This window comes from Plecotus auritus (assembly GCF_963455305.1).
Source record: "Plecotus auritus genome assembly, chromosome: 2".
NCBI lineage: Eukaryota > Metazoa > Chordata > Mammalia > Chiroptera > Vespertilionidae > Plecotus > Plecotus auritus.
Window position 1 is genome coordinate 186,100,626 of NC_137771.1, and position 15,269 is coordinate 186,115,894.

Here is a 15,269-nt window from a genome sequence, read left to right on the forward strand (position 1 = left end):
AAAAATACATACAACATGAATGAAATTTAAAGACCATGTTGAGTAATGGATGTTCATTGTAAAAGTACACCTTCTGTGTATCAGTTATCTTTTGCTATATAATAAATTGCTCCAAAACGTAATATTTATTTAAGTCACACACACACACACACACACACACACACACACACACACACACACACCGGGGTGGGCAAAAGTAGGTTTACAGTTGTGATGACATTATTTTGAGTTAATAAAACTCTTGTAATAATCATAACCTGCTGCAAAGCGGATGCGCCCGGACTCGGGGCTTGTTGCCCTTGTTGGCTGCAGCCAAGGACGCCCTCCCTGCCACCTGGTGAGACTCGCCGCTCTTCACTGGACCCGCCTCTCAACCTCAGCAGCCTCCCACGCCCAAGGTCGCCAGCGCCGAGCCCCAGGACCGCGGAAGGAAGCGGGCCGGTGGGGGCTCAACCACTAGCGGCCGCAGGGAGCCCGGGCTGGCCGCCAGCCTCACTGGCACGCCCTCGCCTCTCGTTTTTTCTTTATACTTGTTCAGTTCCTCCCTCAACCACCCAGCTTTACTGCCTTTACTGAGGTATAAACATAAAGTTGTATATATTTGAAGTGCGGTATGTATGATTTGGTATATGCACACATAGTGGAATGATGACCGCACTCAGGTTCACACATCATCACCTCGCATAGTGCGCCCGCGGTGAGAACACTTAGGATCTACTCTCTTAGCAAATTCAAGTGTAAACACAGTGTTGGAAACGATGGTCACCGTGCTGTAAGTTAGATCTTCCCATTGATAACTGTAAGTCAAATTGAACTACAGGTGTGTGTGTGTGTGCGCGCGCGCACCCTATTTTTGCCGGATGTTGGTGCCAATGTTATGCTTATTTCATAAAAAGAATGAGGAAGACTCCGTTTTCCCTGCGCTCTGGGACAGGCTTCCAGCACTGGAGTCAACCACTCTTTACCACATGGGTAGGATTTCCTGGTGAGACCAGGTGGGCCACTGCTTTAGGAAAGGTGGTTCTTTAATAATAATAGTAATAATAATAATAATAATAATAATAATAATAATAATATGCTCTAGTTCTGTGGGAATGGCTTGATTAGATTTTCTATCTCTTCCAGGATCTGTTCAGGTAAATTGTATTTTCTTGTAACATCATCCATTTCATCCAGGTGTTCAAGTTTATTTGCTTAAATTGAGCAAAGTTAGTCTCTTACAAATCTATGTTTGTTTTCTAGATCTGAGGTCCCCCCTTTATATTTTTAGTTGTGGCAAGTGTTCACGCCCCCCTTCTTTTGATTACATTAGTTAACCATCTATTTTATCAGGTTGGTTTGTGGGTTTTTTTCCCCGAATCCCTGGGCTTATTATCCTTTGGTATTAGTTTTCTTAATTCATTTTTTCTTCTTTTATGTTTAATAATGTCTCTATTCTGCTTTCCGTGTGTTTGCTTTTATATTTTTCTAATCCTTGAATTGGATGTTTCGTTCACTTTCACTATGAATAAGCATCTACATGCAGTGCTTTCAGTATCTTTATTTTCTAGATATTCTGCAATTCCGGTTTTAACTTCTCTTTGCCGATAGTTCAATTAAAACATGTTTTCAAAAAGCTAGGGAGGTTTTACAATTTTATTTTAGCTTTTTTCTTCATTTTTGGAGAACAAGAATTTTGTATCCTGCTCTCCACCCCATTTGGCTTTTGCCCCATGACTCCTCCTCCGCTACTTCCCACGGCTCTAAGGATAAGATCGCAAGGAGGGAACTTCTACCTGCAGCCGGAGGGGAGAGCAGAAAGCCGGCAGGCGTGGCGCGGGAAGAAACCGCGCTCTGAAACCCTAGGTCCCAGGGAGGCGGCGGCCAGCACGACCCCTCGGGGGCGGGGGAGGCAGGGACCACACGCGGCCCGATTGGCCAATCGCCGCCCCGAAGCGCTGCTCTGTGTTTTGATTGGTTTCGGGGGAGACGCCCACCACACTGGGCTCGGCCCATTGCACGGCTTTGACCTGGACGGTGGCCGGCGGAGGACAAGAGGCTTGCGGGGCGGAGCAGAGCTTTTGCAGAGTGTGGGACGCAGCTGGTGTGCGCCCACGAGTGGGAGAGCCACGGGGCTGCAGGACATGGCGGCGACCTCCGTGGTGTCGGTGCGGCTGGTGGCGGCGGAGAGGAACCAATGGCAGCGTTTCCCGAGCTTGCTGCCGCCGCCGAGGTAGCAGCCCCTTTTTGGGAGGGGGGTTGGCTTTCAGTCCACGCATAGAGAAGAAGACTCCACGCCCAGTCTTTCCCTTTCCTCTCCTTCCCCTCATCCACCCTGCAGCGCTGGGTTTGCCCCTATTTTTTTTCATTTATGAGGCCTAGGGGAGGGTTGGAGCTGGGCCTGCCATCCCCTGCTCCCCTCTCCGTAAGGGCTAGAATAACGCGTGTACAGCTCGGAACCACTTACCCCGCGCTTTCACTGCGTTCCGTGAAGTGAGTGGGGGGGGGGGAGGGAGCTTTAGAATCCCAGTTCTAGTGAAACCAGGGCGTCAGCGACTTGCCTAAGGTGACACAAGTAGTAAGTGGTGGAGCCAGGACGCCCTCAAAGTCCCCTTTGATTCAGCTCTCCCTCAGAAGGTGTCCAGGTCAGACAAAGACTGCTGGAGTTCTTGCTCATTTTTGGAAAGAATCAAGTTAACAGAAACCAATTCACCTTCCGGGGGGCGGGGCAGAGAAATTGTTTTATCAGAAGCTCCATATGCAAATTTAAACAAAGCTGTCAGATGACTTACAGCTAACCTGACTCCAGAACATTTTCAAATTCTGAGCTTAAGCTTCTGTGACAATAACTTGTGCAGTAAACATACCCTTTTGTCCCAGGAAGCAGGCTTCTTTTTCTTCCTTTGTCTCATCATCATCATTCTCCATCATTCTGGAAAGACAGTATAGCTTAGTGCTGCAGGGCACAGTCTCAGAAGTCAGGGGTCTCAGCTTTGCTACTCGCTAGGTGTGTGAGAAACCTTGGGCAAGTTACTTAATACCCCTTTGCTTTGATTTTCTGACCTAGGAGGAGGTGATGATACTAGTACCTACAGGAGATAATACTAGTACTTTGGATTGTGCAAATTAAAAGAATTAATACATGGAAAGAGACTTAAATGGAATCTGGTACATATGAATCAACAGATGTCGCCTTTGCAGACTCAACCATTTAGATAAAATTGCTTGTTTGCTTTTGCTTTCCACAAGTTAATGTCAATGCTTTGGATTTTCAGTTATTTACTTGTAGGACTCGCCCCAGAGCAGAATAAAACAGAAAAGCACTATTAGCGCTCTTCTTGTTCTCCCGAGTTTCATTTTCTTAGGTTTTTGGGGGCTCTTCATGATACTATGCAGACATATTTTCTCTCTTTCCTTTCCCTCTTAAACCTTAGCGATTGGATATAGAATTGTTTTCTTGTAGCTGCCACCTGGAAAGTACTAGAGTTGCAATGGCATATGGAATTGAAAACCTTATCAGTGTAGAGGGTATTTATATTTCTTTTTATATCATGATTCTCTAGTAACTCAGAGAAAAGAAATCTAGTGGTAGAATTTTAGAAATGGGAATACTACCAATGAGTTTGGGTTCTTGTCTCCTGATATAAAAGAATTTAGACCAGAGACACTGATAATAGCAAAGATTTATTGAGGCTCTGCAGAGGGTGAGAAGACGAAGGCAGGGCCTCAGGTTCTACACCTTGAATGGGGGGCTTATTCCTTGGGAACACGGAAGTTGTTGGGCTTAACTCATCAGGACATTTACATTTAGGAGTTGGCTGGCTTTTTCCTTTTTAGGAACGCTGGATTCCCACTGAAGTACCCGTGTCAGGAAAGTGAGGCATTCTAGGATTGTTCAAGACTTATTATGGGATTCAGGAAGGGACTTTCCCAACAAGGTATTGAGTTTGTCTCTGGGATTTGTGGCTTGGCTTTAGATTTGAAAAACAAACTTAAAAGAAATCAGTGCACTTCCCATAGTTCCTGTTTTATAGATACCTATCTATAACTGCCATAGTTCTGACAGGGCTTACCTCCATGGAGCAATTTATTCTCGTAGGGCTTGACTCAATGGAGCAATTTGGGGGAATATTTTATTGTACCTGTTTCAGAAGCAACTTATTAATCTTGGTTTTTAAGCCATTTTTTTTAAGTTGTAGCTTAGGTCATGCTGAAAAATGGAATAGATCAATCAAAACATTGTTGGGATAGAGGATTATAGTTAAGTGGTGTGTGTGTGTGTGTGTGTGTGTGTGTGTGTGTCTGTCTGTGTTCACTAGAAAATGACATAAGAAAACTTTAGGTTAGCAATAGCCTTGAAACTTAAGTCCTAAGCTGGATTTAGCAAAAATCAGCCATTTCTCAAGTGGTTTTTTAAAATACGTTTTTATTGATTTTTAGAGAAAGAAGAAAGGAGAGAGATAGAAATATCTATGAGAGAAAAACACATATATCCAGGACAGGCCTTGAATCTTATCAGAAACCTATCTGGAGAGTGGGATGGGAAGATGCTATGAACTAGAAAATACCTTATAAAGATCAGGAAAGTTGATTCCCCCTCCTTGAAGATCAAAAAAGTGAGGTCAACCCTAGCTGGTTTGGCTCAGTGGATAGAGCATCGGCCTGCGGACTGAAGGGTCCCGAGTTCGATTCCAGTCAAGGGCATGTCCTGGGTTTCGGGCTTGATCCCCAGTAGGGGGCATGCAGGAGGCAGCCGATCAATGATTCTCTCTCATCATTGATGTTTCTATCTTTCTCTCCCTCTCCCTTCCTCTCTGAAATCAATAAAAATTTATTTTTTAAAAAAAGTGAGCCCTGGCCAGTTTAGCTCAGTGGATAGAGCGTCGGCCTGCGGACTGAAGGGTCCCGGGTTTGATTCCAGTCAAGGGCATGTACCTTGGTTGCGGGCACATCCCCAGTGGGGGGTGTGCAGGAGGCAGCTGATTGATGTTTCTCTCTCATCGATGTTTCTAACTCTCTATTCCTCTCCCTTCCTCTCTGAAATCAATAAAGATATATTTTTTAAAAAAAGTGAGGTCAGCCCTGACCAGCGTGGCTCAGTGGTTAAAGCATTGGCCTGCGCACCAAAGGGTCATGGGTTCGATTCTTGGCCAAGGGGACATATCTGGTGGCATGTTCGATCCCTGGGCCCTGTCAGAGGGTGCATGTGGGAGGCATCCAATCAATATGTCTCTCTCACATCAATGTTTCATTCTCTCCCTCCTCCTCCCTCCCTTCCACGCTCTCTGAAGATCAATGGAAAAAATATCCTCGGTGAGGATTAACACACAAAAAAGAAAGAAAGTGAGGTCAGCTGAATTGGAAAGATATGGGAAAGCAGTAGCATCTCGAGAACGTCTTCCTGTGGAAGTCTAATGTTGAAGCTGTGGGTCTTCTCATCAGTCCTTCATAGATGGCAACAGCTGATTGAGTGTGCATCATGGGGCAATAGTGCCCTATAGAATGCCCTATAGTGAGGAGGAAAAACTCCCCTCTACCCTTCAAGGTTCTTCGGGCTCAAATAATAATCAAATTGACATGAGAAACATTAGCAGGAGGAAAACAAATTAAAGTTTAATAACATGTATACTAGTACCTCCTGTGTACATTGGAGAGACCTGGGAAAACTAAGTAACTTGCCAAAATGGGGAAAGCCGTCACTTTAAATGCCATCTTCAGCTCCAGACTAAAGATGTTGGGGATGGAGAGTCAGTTATGGGATTAAGCACAGTTACAGGGTAAGATTGTTATGCAGATTGAAGTGCACACCTCCACAGAGAATGGTTTCTAGAGGTTTAGCTAGCTTCTTCCTGGTACAGTGAAGGAAGCAACCCCACAAAAGGAGATTTCCCTTACAAATGTAAATGTCCTCTTATAAAGGGTAACTTCTATTTGGTTTTCAGAGCTTCTCCCAGGTTTGCTGTTTCTTGAAATTAGCCAGCCTACAACGACCAATATCCTCCAAAGAGGCATATTTTGCGCTGACAAACTCTGCTCTAGGTAGGACACCTGTCACAAAGAGATGTATTTCCTGCATTTAGAGAGACAGAGGAGAGTCCGAGAACTCCTCCCACTCCTGCTGCTTCTCACGTGTTTTTTAAAAATATGTTTTTATTGATTTGTAGAGAGAGAGAAAATCATCGATTAGCTGTAGGCTCCCTATCTGGGATCCAGCCTACAACCTGGGCATGTGCTCTGATCAGGAATAAAAACCAGTGTCCTCTTGGCTCATGGGTTGATGCTCAACCACCAAGCCACAATTGCTGGGCTCAAGTGATTTTTAATTCAAAATAATGAACGTGCCATTGTGTGATATCTTGGGACTGCCTGTCCTGAGCCCTAGCAGTTGTAAAAAAAAAAAAGGTTTTTGAGAAAGTGAAAAAAACTTAGGTGTGTTAAAAAACAAAATTCCATCTAGCAACAAGAAAGGTGCTTCTAGGGGTTGTACAGGGGTATATTAAAGAAATGAAGGAATTGCTTTTAGACCAGATATCTTATTTTGGGGGGAAGGGAAAAGCAAGGGTTTTTATCACGGTAGATTGCCTTTTTTCCCTTCAGTTTTCTTTTTAATTCAATAAAAACAATTTTAAATATGATGTTACATGCAATAAACCTTAATATCTCAAGAAAAATGATTTTAAATATAATGTTACATGCAATAAACAAATTATTCAAGAAAAATGATCTTACATATAATAATATTACATGCAATAAACATTAATATTTCAAGAAAAAAGATTTTAAGTATAATAATTTTACCCAAACTGTACTAACATTGTATGATATCCAAAAGTTGTAGGAAACATTAAAGATCTACAAATAACAGGATTACTTCTATTATATTCTAAAATTTGTTTTCCCCCTCTGGCTCTATTTTTGTTCATCAGTTTATGTTGTTCATTATATTCCACAAATGAGTGAGATCATGTGATATTTATCTTTCTCCAACTGGCTTATTTCACTTAGCATGATGCTCTCCAGGTCCATCCATGCTGTTGCAAATGGTAAGAGTTCCTTCTTTTTTACAGCATTGTAATATTCCATTGTGTAGATGTATCACAGGTTTTTAATCCACTCATTTGCTGATGGGCATCTTAGCTATGGTAAATTGTGCTGCTATGAACATAGGGGTGCATACATCCTTTCTGATTCGTGTTTCTAGTTTCTTGGGATATATTCCTAGAAGTGGGATTAATGGGTCAAATGGGAGTTCCATTTTTAATTTTTTGAGAAACTCCATACTGTTTTCCACGGTGGTTACACCAGTCTACATTCCCATCAGCAGTGCACGAGGGTTCCTTTTTCTCTGCATCTTCGCCAGCACTTGTCGCTTGTTGATTTGTTGATGATAGCCATTCTGACAGGTGTAAGATGGTACCTTATTGTTGTTTTGATTTGCATCTCTCGGATAATTAGTGACTTTGAGCATGTTTTCATGTATCTCTTGGCCTTCTGTATGTCCTCTTTCAAAAAGTGTCTGTTTAGGTCCTTTGCCCTTTTTTTTATTGGATTGTTTATTTTCCTTTTGTTAAGTAGTGTGAGTTCCCTGTAAATTTTGGAGATTAAACCCTTATCATTGATATCATTGGCAAATATGTTTCCCATGCAGTGGACTTTCTTGTTGTTTTGTTGATGATGTCTTTGCTGTGCAGAAGCTTTTTATTTTGATGTAGTCCCATTTGCTTATTTTGTCTTTAGTTTCCATTGCCCTAGGAGCTGTAACGGTAAAGATACTGCTGCAACATAGTATGTCTGCTATTTTGCTGTCTATGGATTCTTCTAAGATTTTTATGGTTTCCCGTCTTACGTTTAAGTCCTGTATCCATTTTGAGTTTATTTTTGTGTATGGTGTACGTTGGTGGTCTAGTTTCATTTTTTTGCATGTATCTGTCCAATTTTCCCAACACCATTTATTGAAAAGACTATCTTAACTCCATTGTATGCTCTTGTCTCCTTTGTCAAATATTAATTGAGCATAATGGCTTGGGTCGATTTCTCGGTTCTCTGTTTGGTTCCATTGGTCTATATGTCTGTGCCAATACCAGGCAGTTTTGAGAACAGTGGGTTTGTAATATAGGTTGATATCTGATATTGTGATCCTTCCAACTTTGTTCTTCTTTCTCAGGATTGCTGCAACTATTTGGGATCTTATTTTATTCCAGATGAATTTTTGGAGAGTTTGTTCTAGGTCTGTGAAATATTCTGTTGGTATCTTAATGGGGATTGCATTCAATCTATAGATTGCTTTGGGTAGTATGGACATTTTAATGATGTTGATTCTACCAACCCATGAACATGGTATATTCTCCCATTTGTTTATGTCTTCCTCTATCTCTTTTTTCAACATCCTGTAGTTTTTGGAGTATAGGTCTTTAAACCTCCTTAGTTAAGTTTATTCCTAGGTATCTTAATTTTTTTTTTTTTTTTTTGCAGTGGTAAATGGGATTTTTTTTTTTTTTAGTTTCTCTTTCTGTGAGTTCATTATTGGTGTATTAAAAAGCCATAGATTTCTGGGTGTTAATTTTGTATCCTGCTACATTGCCAAATTCAATTATTAGGTCTAGTAGTTTTTTGATGGAGTCTTTGGAATTTTCTGTGTACAAATCACGTCATCTGCAAATAAGGACAGTTTTACTTCTTCTTTTCCAATTTTGATGCCTTTTATTTCTTCTTCTTATCTGATTGCTATGGCTAGCACTTCCAGTACTATGTTGAACAGGAGTGGTGAAAGTGGGCATCCCTGTCTTGTTCCTGTTCTTAGAGGAAATGGTTTTAGTTTTTGCCCATTGAGTATGATGTTGGCTGTAGGTTTGTCATATATGGCCTTTATCATGTTGAGATATGCTCCTTCTATTCCAACTTTGCTGAGAGTTTTTATCAAAAATGGGTGTTAGATTTTGTTGAATGCTTTTTCTGTATGTATTGATATGATCATGTGATTTTTTTCTTTCAATTTTGTTATGTGATGTATCACCTTTATTGATTTGTGAATATTGTACCAGCCTTGCATCCCTGAAATAAATCCCACTTGATCATGGTGTATGATCTTTTTAATATATTGCTGGATGCGATTTGCTAATATTTTGTTGAGCATTTTAGCATCTATGTTCATCAGGGAGGTTGGCCTGTAATTCTCTTTCTTTATAGTCTCTTTATCTGGTTTTGGAATTAGGATAATGCTAGCCTCATAAAAAGAGTTTGGAAGTGCTTTTTCCTCTTGAATTTTCTGAAATAGTTTGAGGGGTATAGGTGTTAATTCTTCTTTGGATGTTTGGAAAAACTCTCCTGTGAAACCACCCAGACCTGGGCTTTTGTTTGGTGAAAGTTTTTTGATTACTTCTTCTATTTCATCAGTTTTTATTGGCCTATTCATGTTTTTTTATTCTTCCTGATTCAGTTTTGGGAGATTGTATTTTTCTAGGAATTTGTCTGTTTCATCCACATTGTCCAGTTTGTTGGCATATAGTTGTTCATAGTATATTCTTACAATCCTTTGTATTTCTGTGGTGTCCATGGTTACTTCTCCACTTTCGTTTCTGATTTTATTTATTTGGGTCCTCTGTCTTTATTTCTTGATGAGTCTGGCTAATGGTTTACCAATTTTGTTTATCCTTTCAAAGAACCAGCTCTTGGTTTCATTAATTTTTTTATATTGTTGTTTGTTTGTTTTTTTGTCTCTATGTTATTTATTTCTGCTCTAATCTTTATTATTTTCTTCCTTCTACTTACTCTGGGCTTTTCTTGTTGTTCTCTTTCTACTTCTTTAAGCTGTAGGGTTAAATAGTTTATAGCTGCTTTTTCTTGTTTTTTGTTTTTGTGTGTTTTTTTCAGGTATGCCTCAGGACTGCTTTTGCTGTGTCCCAGAGATTTTGGGGTGTTGTATGTTCATTTTCATTTGTTCCCAGGAAGTTTTTGATTTCTTTCCTGATCTCGTTTGTAACCCATTCATTGTTTAATAACATGCTATTTAGTCTCCATGTGTTTGAATGTTTTTGGGTGTTTTTACTGTAGTTGATTTCTAATTTCATTCCACTGTGATCTGAGAAGATGCTTGATATGATTTCAATCTTCTTGAACTTGTAGAGACTTGTTTTGTGTCCTAACGTGTGGTCTGTGAATGATCCATGTGTACTTGAGAAGAATGTATATTCTGCTGCATTGGGTGAAATGTTCTATGAATGTCAATGAAATCCATCTGATTCAGTGTGTCCTTTAGAGACTCTGTTTCCTTGTTAAGTTTTTGTCTGGAAGATCTGTACAGGGAAGTCAGAGGAGTGTTAAAGTCCCCTACTATGACTGTATTGTTGTCAATCTCTCCTTTAAAGTCTTCGAGAATTTTTTTTTTTAATATATATATTTAGGTGCTCCTATATTGAGTGCATATATGTTTACCAGGTTTATATCCTCTTACTGGATGGATCCCTTTAGTATTATGTAATGACCTTTGTTGTCTCTTGTGATAGCCTTCATTTTAAAGTCTATTTTGTCGGATATGAGTATTGCTACTCCAGCTATTTTTTCTTTTCCATTTGCATGAAATTTTTTTTTCCATTCTTCACTTTCATCCTGTTGTGTCTTGTTTTGAGGTGGGTCTCTTGTACACAGCATATAGTTGGGTCATGTTTTTTTAATCCATTCAGCTACCCTACACCTTTTGATTGGAGCATTTAATCCATTTACATTTAGGGTTATTATTCAGAGATACTTATTTATAGCCATTTTAATTCTGTATGGCTAGGTTTCTCTCTCTGTTTCTTCTTCTCAGCAATCCCTTTAGCATTTCTTATAATGCTGGCTTTGGTGGTGATGAACTCCTTTAACCTTTTTTTTTTTTTTGTCTGGGAAGCTCTTTATTTGACCGTCTATTTTGAATGACAGCCTTGCTAGATATAGTAATCTTGGTCTCAGATTCTTACTTTCCATTACCTTGAGTACTTAATGCCATTCCCTTCTGACCTGTAGAGTTTCTGATGAGAAATCAGGTGTCAGCCTTATGGGAGCTCCTTTGTAGGTAACAGTTTTCTTTTCTCTTGCTGCCTTTAAGATTCTCTCTTTGTCTTTAATTTTTGGCATTTTAATTATGATGTGTCTGGGCATGGGTCTGTTTGGATTCTTCTTGTTTGGGGTTCTCTGTGCCTCCTGAACTTGTGTGACTTTTTCCTTTACCAGGTTAGGGAAGTTTTCTGCCATTATTTCTTCAAATACCTTCTCTATTCCTTTCTCCCTTCCTGTCTCTTCTGGCACACCTGCTATTCACATTGTCCCACCGCTCCCTTAAGCTGTCCTCCTGTTTTTTAATGTTTTTTCTTTTTGGTTCTCTGATTGAGTGATATTTTCAACTCTGTCTTCTAATTCACTGATTCGATCCTCAGCTTCCTGTAATCTGCTTTTTTGTGTGTGTTATATTAGTCTTTATCTCAGACTGTTCTTTTTTCATAGTTACTATATCTTTTTTCATACTGTTGAGCATTTTTACCATCATTACTTTGAACTCTGTTTCAGATAAATTTCTTATCTCTACCTCATTTGTCTCTTCTTCTGGAGAATTCTCTAGTTCTTTCATTTGGGGGTTCTTTGTTTCCTCATTTTGGTTATCTGTTTGGGTTTGTGACTATGTATTAGGTAGGTCCTCTACACCTCTCAATCTCTAGTGCAGGACAGTGTTAAAGGCTGTTTCTGACTAATTGGATCAGGCAAAGACTCAAAGCTTTCAGAGACCACCTCTGTTTACAGACTAATAGGATTCTGACTTGAATTGCCCTCAGGCAATTGTCCTCAGGTGTACTGAGAGATTTTTTTCAATAGGGTGGGGCATTGCTTCTGCCTGGAGGCTAATTGTTGCTTTTAATCTCTTAAGTGGCCTCAGGGCAATGTGTTTTCCAATAGGGTGACTCAACTGTCTTCCCCCCAGGCAAGGCAGATGTCTATGTGGGAAAGATGTCCTTCGCTGTCTGAGGGAATGACTCAGCCCAGGAAACTTGGGGTGTCTGCCTTCTGAGCTCTATCCAGTCCCCAGTCCTGGGTTCTGTTCTCACAGCTCCAGTTCACTTCACCCTCCCTCTGCCAGAGTACAAGGTGGGTGGCTCCACAGGGAATTTTTGTGCATTGGCCCTTCAAGAGGGTGCTTGAACGTTCAGCTGCCACTCCCTGGCAGACAGCACCCTGCTGCTTTTCACAGCTAGATGTTATGTGGGTACCCTCCTCAGATTTGGTGCTCTCTACTGGGGAGCCCAGCTTGGGAATTAGATCCCAGAGTTCTCAGTGGCACTCCCCCCTCCCCCAACAGCTGAGATATCTCTCTGGGACTTCAGTTGTTGTCTGTGGGTGACAGGCCAGCCCTTTTGCACCTCCACCCCTCCTACCAGTCTGTATGCGGTCTCCACCTTTGGTCCTTGGGTATCAGGGTTCTCTCCTGTGAGTTTTCCGTTGATTATTCAGGAAGCCTTTCCGCATTTCAGTTTAATTCCAGCTTGTTCCTGGGAGCATGTCCATGCAGCATCCACCTACTCTGCCGCCATTTTTAATCCTTAGATTGCCTCTTCTTTCTTTAGGAAGAAGGGATGGAACTGATGCAATTAGACCAGGTATTAAGTCTAGGTTTGCTGTCATGGGCTTTAGCACAAGTGAAACAATTCTGGGGCTGTGGTTTTCTTTTTTAACAGATATTAACATGATATTTTGGAGTGTGACCACTCCAAGCTCAGTCACTCCTACAAAAATCTTATTCCTTAGTATTTAAATTTTCTAGGGGGTGGCAATGAAAACAAAAGATTGATTAACACTGATGTAAAGCAACTTGTGCAGGACCCCCAGCAGCTGGAGTGGGTGGCTCCTCCAGCAGGCCCCACAGCCAGCACTTTCTGCTTCCCTTGTTCAGCTCCTTCCTTTTACTTCTCTGGGCCTAATTGTTCAAACCTGTCTTATCAGAGGGTTGAGATGGATTGGTATTCTTCAAACTGTAGTTTGACCAACATAGTTACTTAATAAAATGGAATAGAACAAAATAGAATGGAAAATCAAAATACAGGGAAAGTCTTCTTTTAGGAAACTTCTGTTTTGTGTGCATACCTGGTTATGAAGTCAAATACAGTTTTTACTTTGGGTTCTAGTAAAAAAAGAGTTAGGAAAAAGCTGAACTAGAATTTTATTTTAATCCTCACCTGAGGACATGCTTAGAGAGAGGGAGAAAGAGAGAGAAACAACAACGGGACCTCCATACACCTGCAACCCCAGTATGTGCCCTGACGAGGAATCAAACAGGTAGCCTTTCGGTGCCTGGGAAGATGCTCAACCAGCTGAGCCTCTCGGGCCTGGCTGACCTAGATGATCTTGAAGTACCTTGGCTTTCCAGTCATCATCTTTGACTCTGGTCAAATGCCATTCTCAGGAGCAAGTAGGTGAAATGATTCATTCAAGGACATGAACTGCCAGGGAGAACAGCCAGAACTGTAACTCCTGATTTCTAAATTAGTTTTCTTTCCACAAAGAATGTTTAGTAGTCACTTTGTAGGCTAAGGTTTAACTAAGGTCATATCTGTACTTGGTTTCAGGTTTTAAAAAATTTAGATTATTTGAAATAATATTGACTGATCTTGCATATCCTATTTAATTATAACTCCATTTGGATTCATTTTATAGGAGATGGGCTTGGAAGCAAAGAACCATGAAGTATGCAACAACCACAGGTATTAACAGTTTTTGTTGTACTGTTTGACTTTGCTTCAGATGGTGAAGTAAGAAACAGAAATGTTTAATTCTTTAATTGGTGCATAATAGAAGTAGTTCTCATATACTTTTGAAGTTTTGGATTTTTGTGATAATTTTTTTAGTAAGTATTGTCATCGTTTTTATCTCCTTTATGTCATATGTCTTGCTGTTGTATCTAAAATATGTAGGAAAATATATTTTATATTTATGTTATTTCTATCTGACTCTCATAGTGTATTGAATTAGAAAAACATAACTGTGATGGTCTAAATCAGTGCTTTATAACATGTATTTTAAGTAGCAGGACTTTTTTTTTTCAAATAAAAGTTTACATGAAATTCCCAATTATAAAACCCATTTAAATATAACTTGTGGGTGATTGGTGTAGCTCTCTCCCCCCTCCTCGCTAAACACAAATGTGTACTTCATCTCAACAGTCCCTGTGACCTGTGACAACTCTTGGGCTCTATAGATCCTTATTTAAAAACATTGTTTTAAATTATATATAACCTATTTTTTGAGAAAATAACTATTATGAACGGTCAAAAGAACAATAACTACATACCTATAAATAATCACTTTAAATGTAAATGAATTAAGTGCTCCAATCAAAAGATATGTGTGTAATGATGGAAGTGGATTTCATGTATTAGTATAATATCATGTCATTATAGCACTGATGACAGTGAACTGGTGCAATATTCATTTATATTACAAGAGAATCATACATCCCTGTGCTCAGAGTGATAGAGGTAGTGGAGCCAAATGTCTAAGAGCTCAAATTCTGGAGTGAAGCTAACCTGGGTTCAATCTTAGATCCACCATTTCTTTAGCTATATAATTTCAGGAATGTAATATCTCTTTCAACCTTAATTTCTTCATTTTAGAAATTGAGATAATAATCATATATACTTAATATAATTATTGTGAAGGTTTAACTCTAGATAGAGTCTTTTTAGCACAGGACCTGGAGCATAGAAAGTACTTAAAGATTAGTTATTACTGCAATAACTGAAATGATGAACACACTAGAAGGAATCAACAGCAGATTAGATGAAGCAGGGGGTCTAATCAGCGATTTAGAAGACAAGGTAGCAGAAAACACCCAATCAGAGCAGAAAAAAAATTTTTTTAAATGAGGAAAATTTAAGGGACTTCTGCGATAACATGAAGTGTAATAACAGCATAATAGGGGTACCAGGAGGTAAAGAGAGGGAGTAGGGAATTGAGAACCTATTTGAAGAAATAATGGCTGGCTGGAACCTTCCCTAACCCAGTGAAGGAAAAACACAAGTGCAGGAAGTACAGAGAGTCCCCCCCAAAAATGAATTCAAAGAGGTCCACACCAAGACACATCATAATTAAAATGGCAAAGGTTAAAGACAAAGAGAGAATCTTAAAAGCAGCAAGAGAAAGACAGTTCTTACAAGGGAACCCCCTTAAAACTGCCAGCTAACTTCTCAACAGAAACCTTTCAGGCCAGTAGGGATTGACATGAAATATTCAAAGTGATGAAAAGTAAGCTAGAACCAAGACTACTCTAC

At 40.0% G+C, this 15,269-nt stretch overlaps 1 protein-coding gene across 2 annotated transcripts in view; it reads left to right on the forward strand.

Moving 5' to 3' along the window:
* Positions 1–2,011: 2,011 nt before the first annotated feature.
* MCCC1 (methylcrotonyl-CoA carboxylase subunit 1) overlaps positions 2,012–15,269 on the forward strand; it is a 67,615-nt gene continuing 54,357 nt past the window's right edge. Inside the window, exons 1-3 of one of the 2 annotated variants that reach the window (XM_080654023.1) lie at positions 2,051–2,212; positions 6,985–7,022; positions 13,657–13,703. In XM_080654023.1, coding sequence (XP_080510149.1) covers positions 2,177–2,212; positions 6,985–7,022; positions 13,657–13,703 — 121 coding nt within the window. In that variant the 5' untranslated portion in view covers positions 2,051–2,176. Of the gene's footprint in view, positions 2,213–6,984; positions 7,023–13,656; positions 13,704–15,269 lie in introns of both variants that reach the window. The other variant, XM_080654022.1, reaches the window with a different exon arrangement.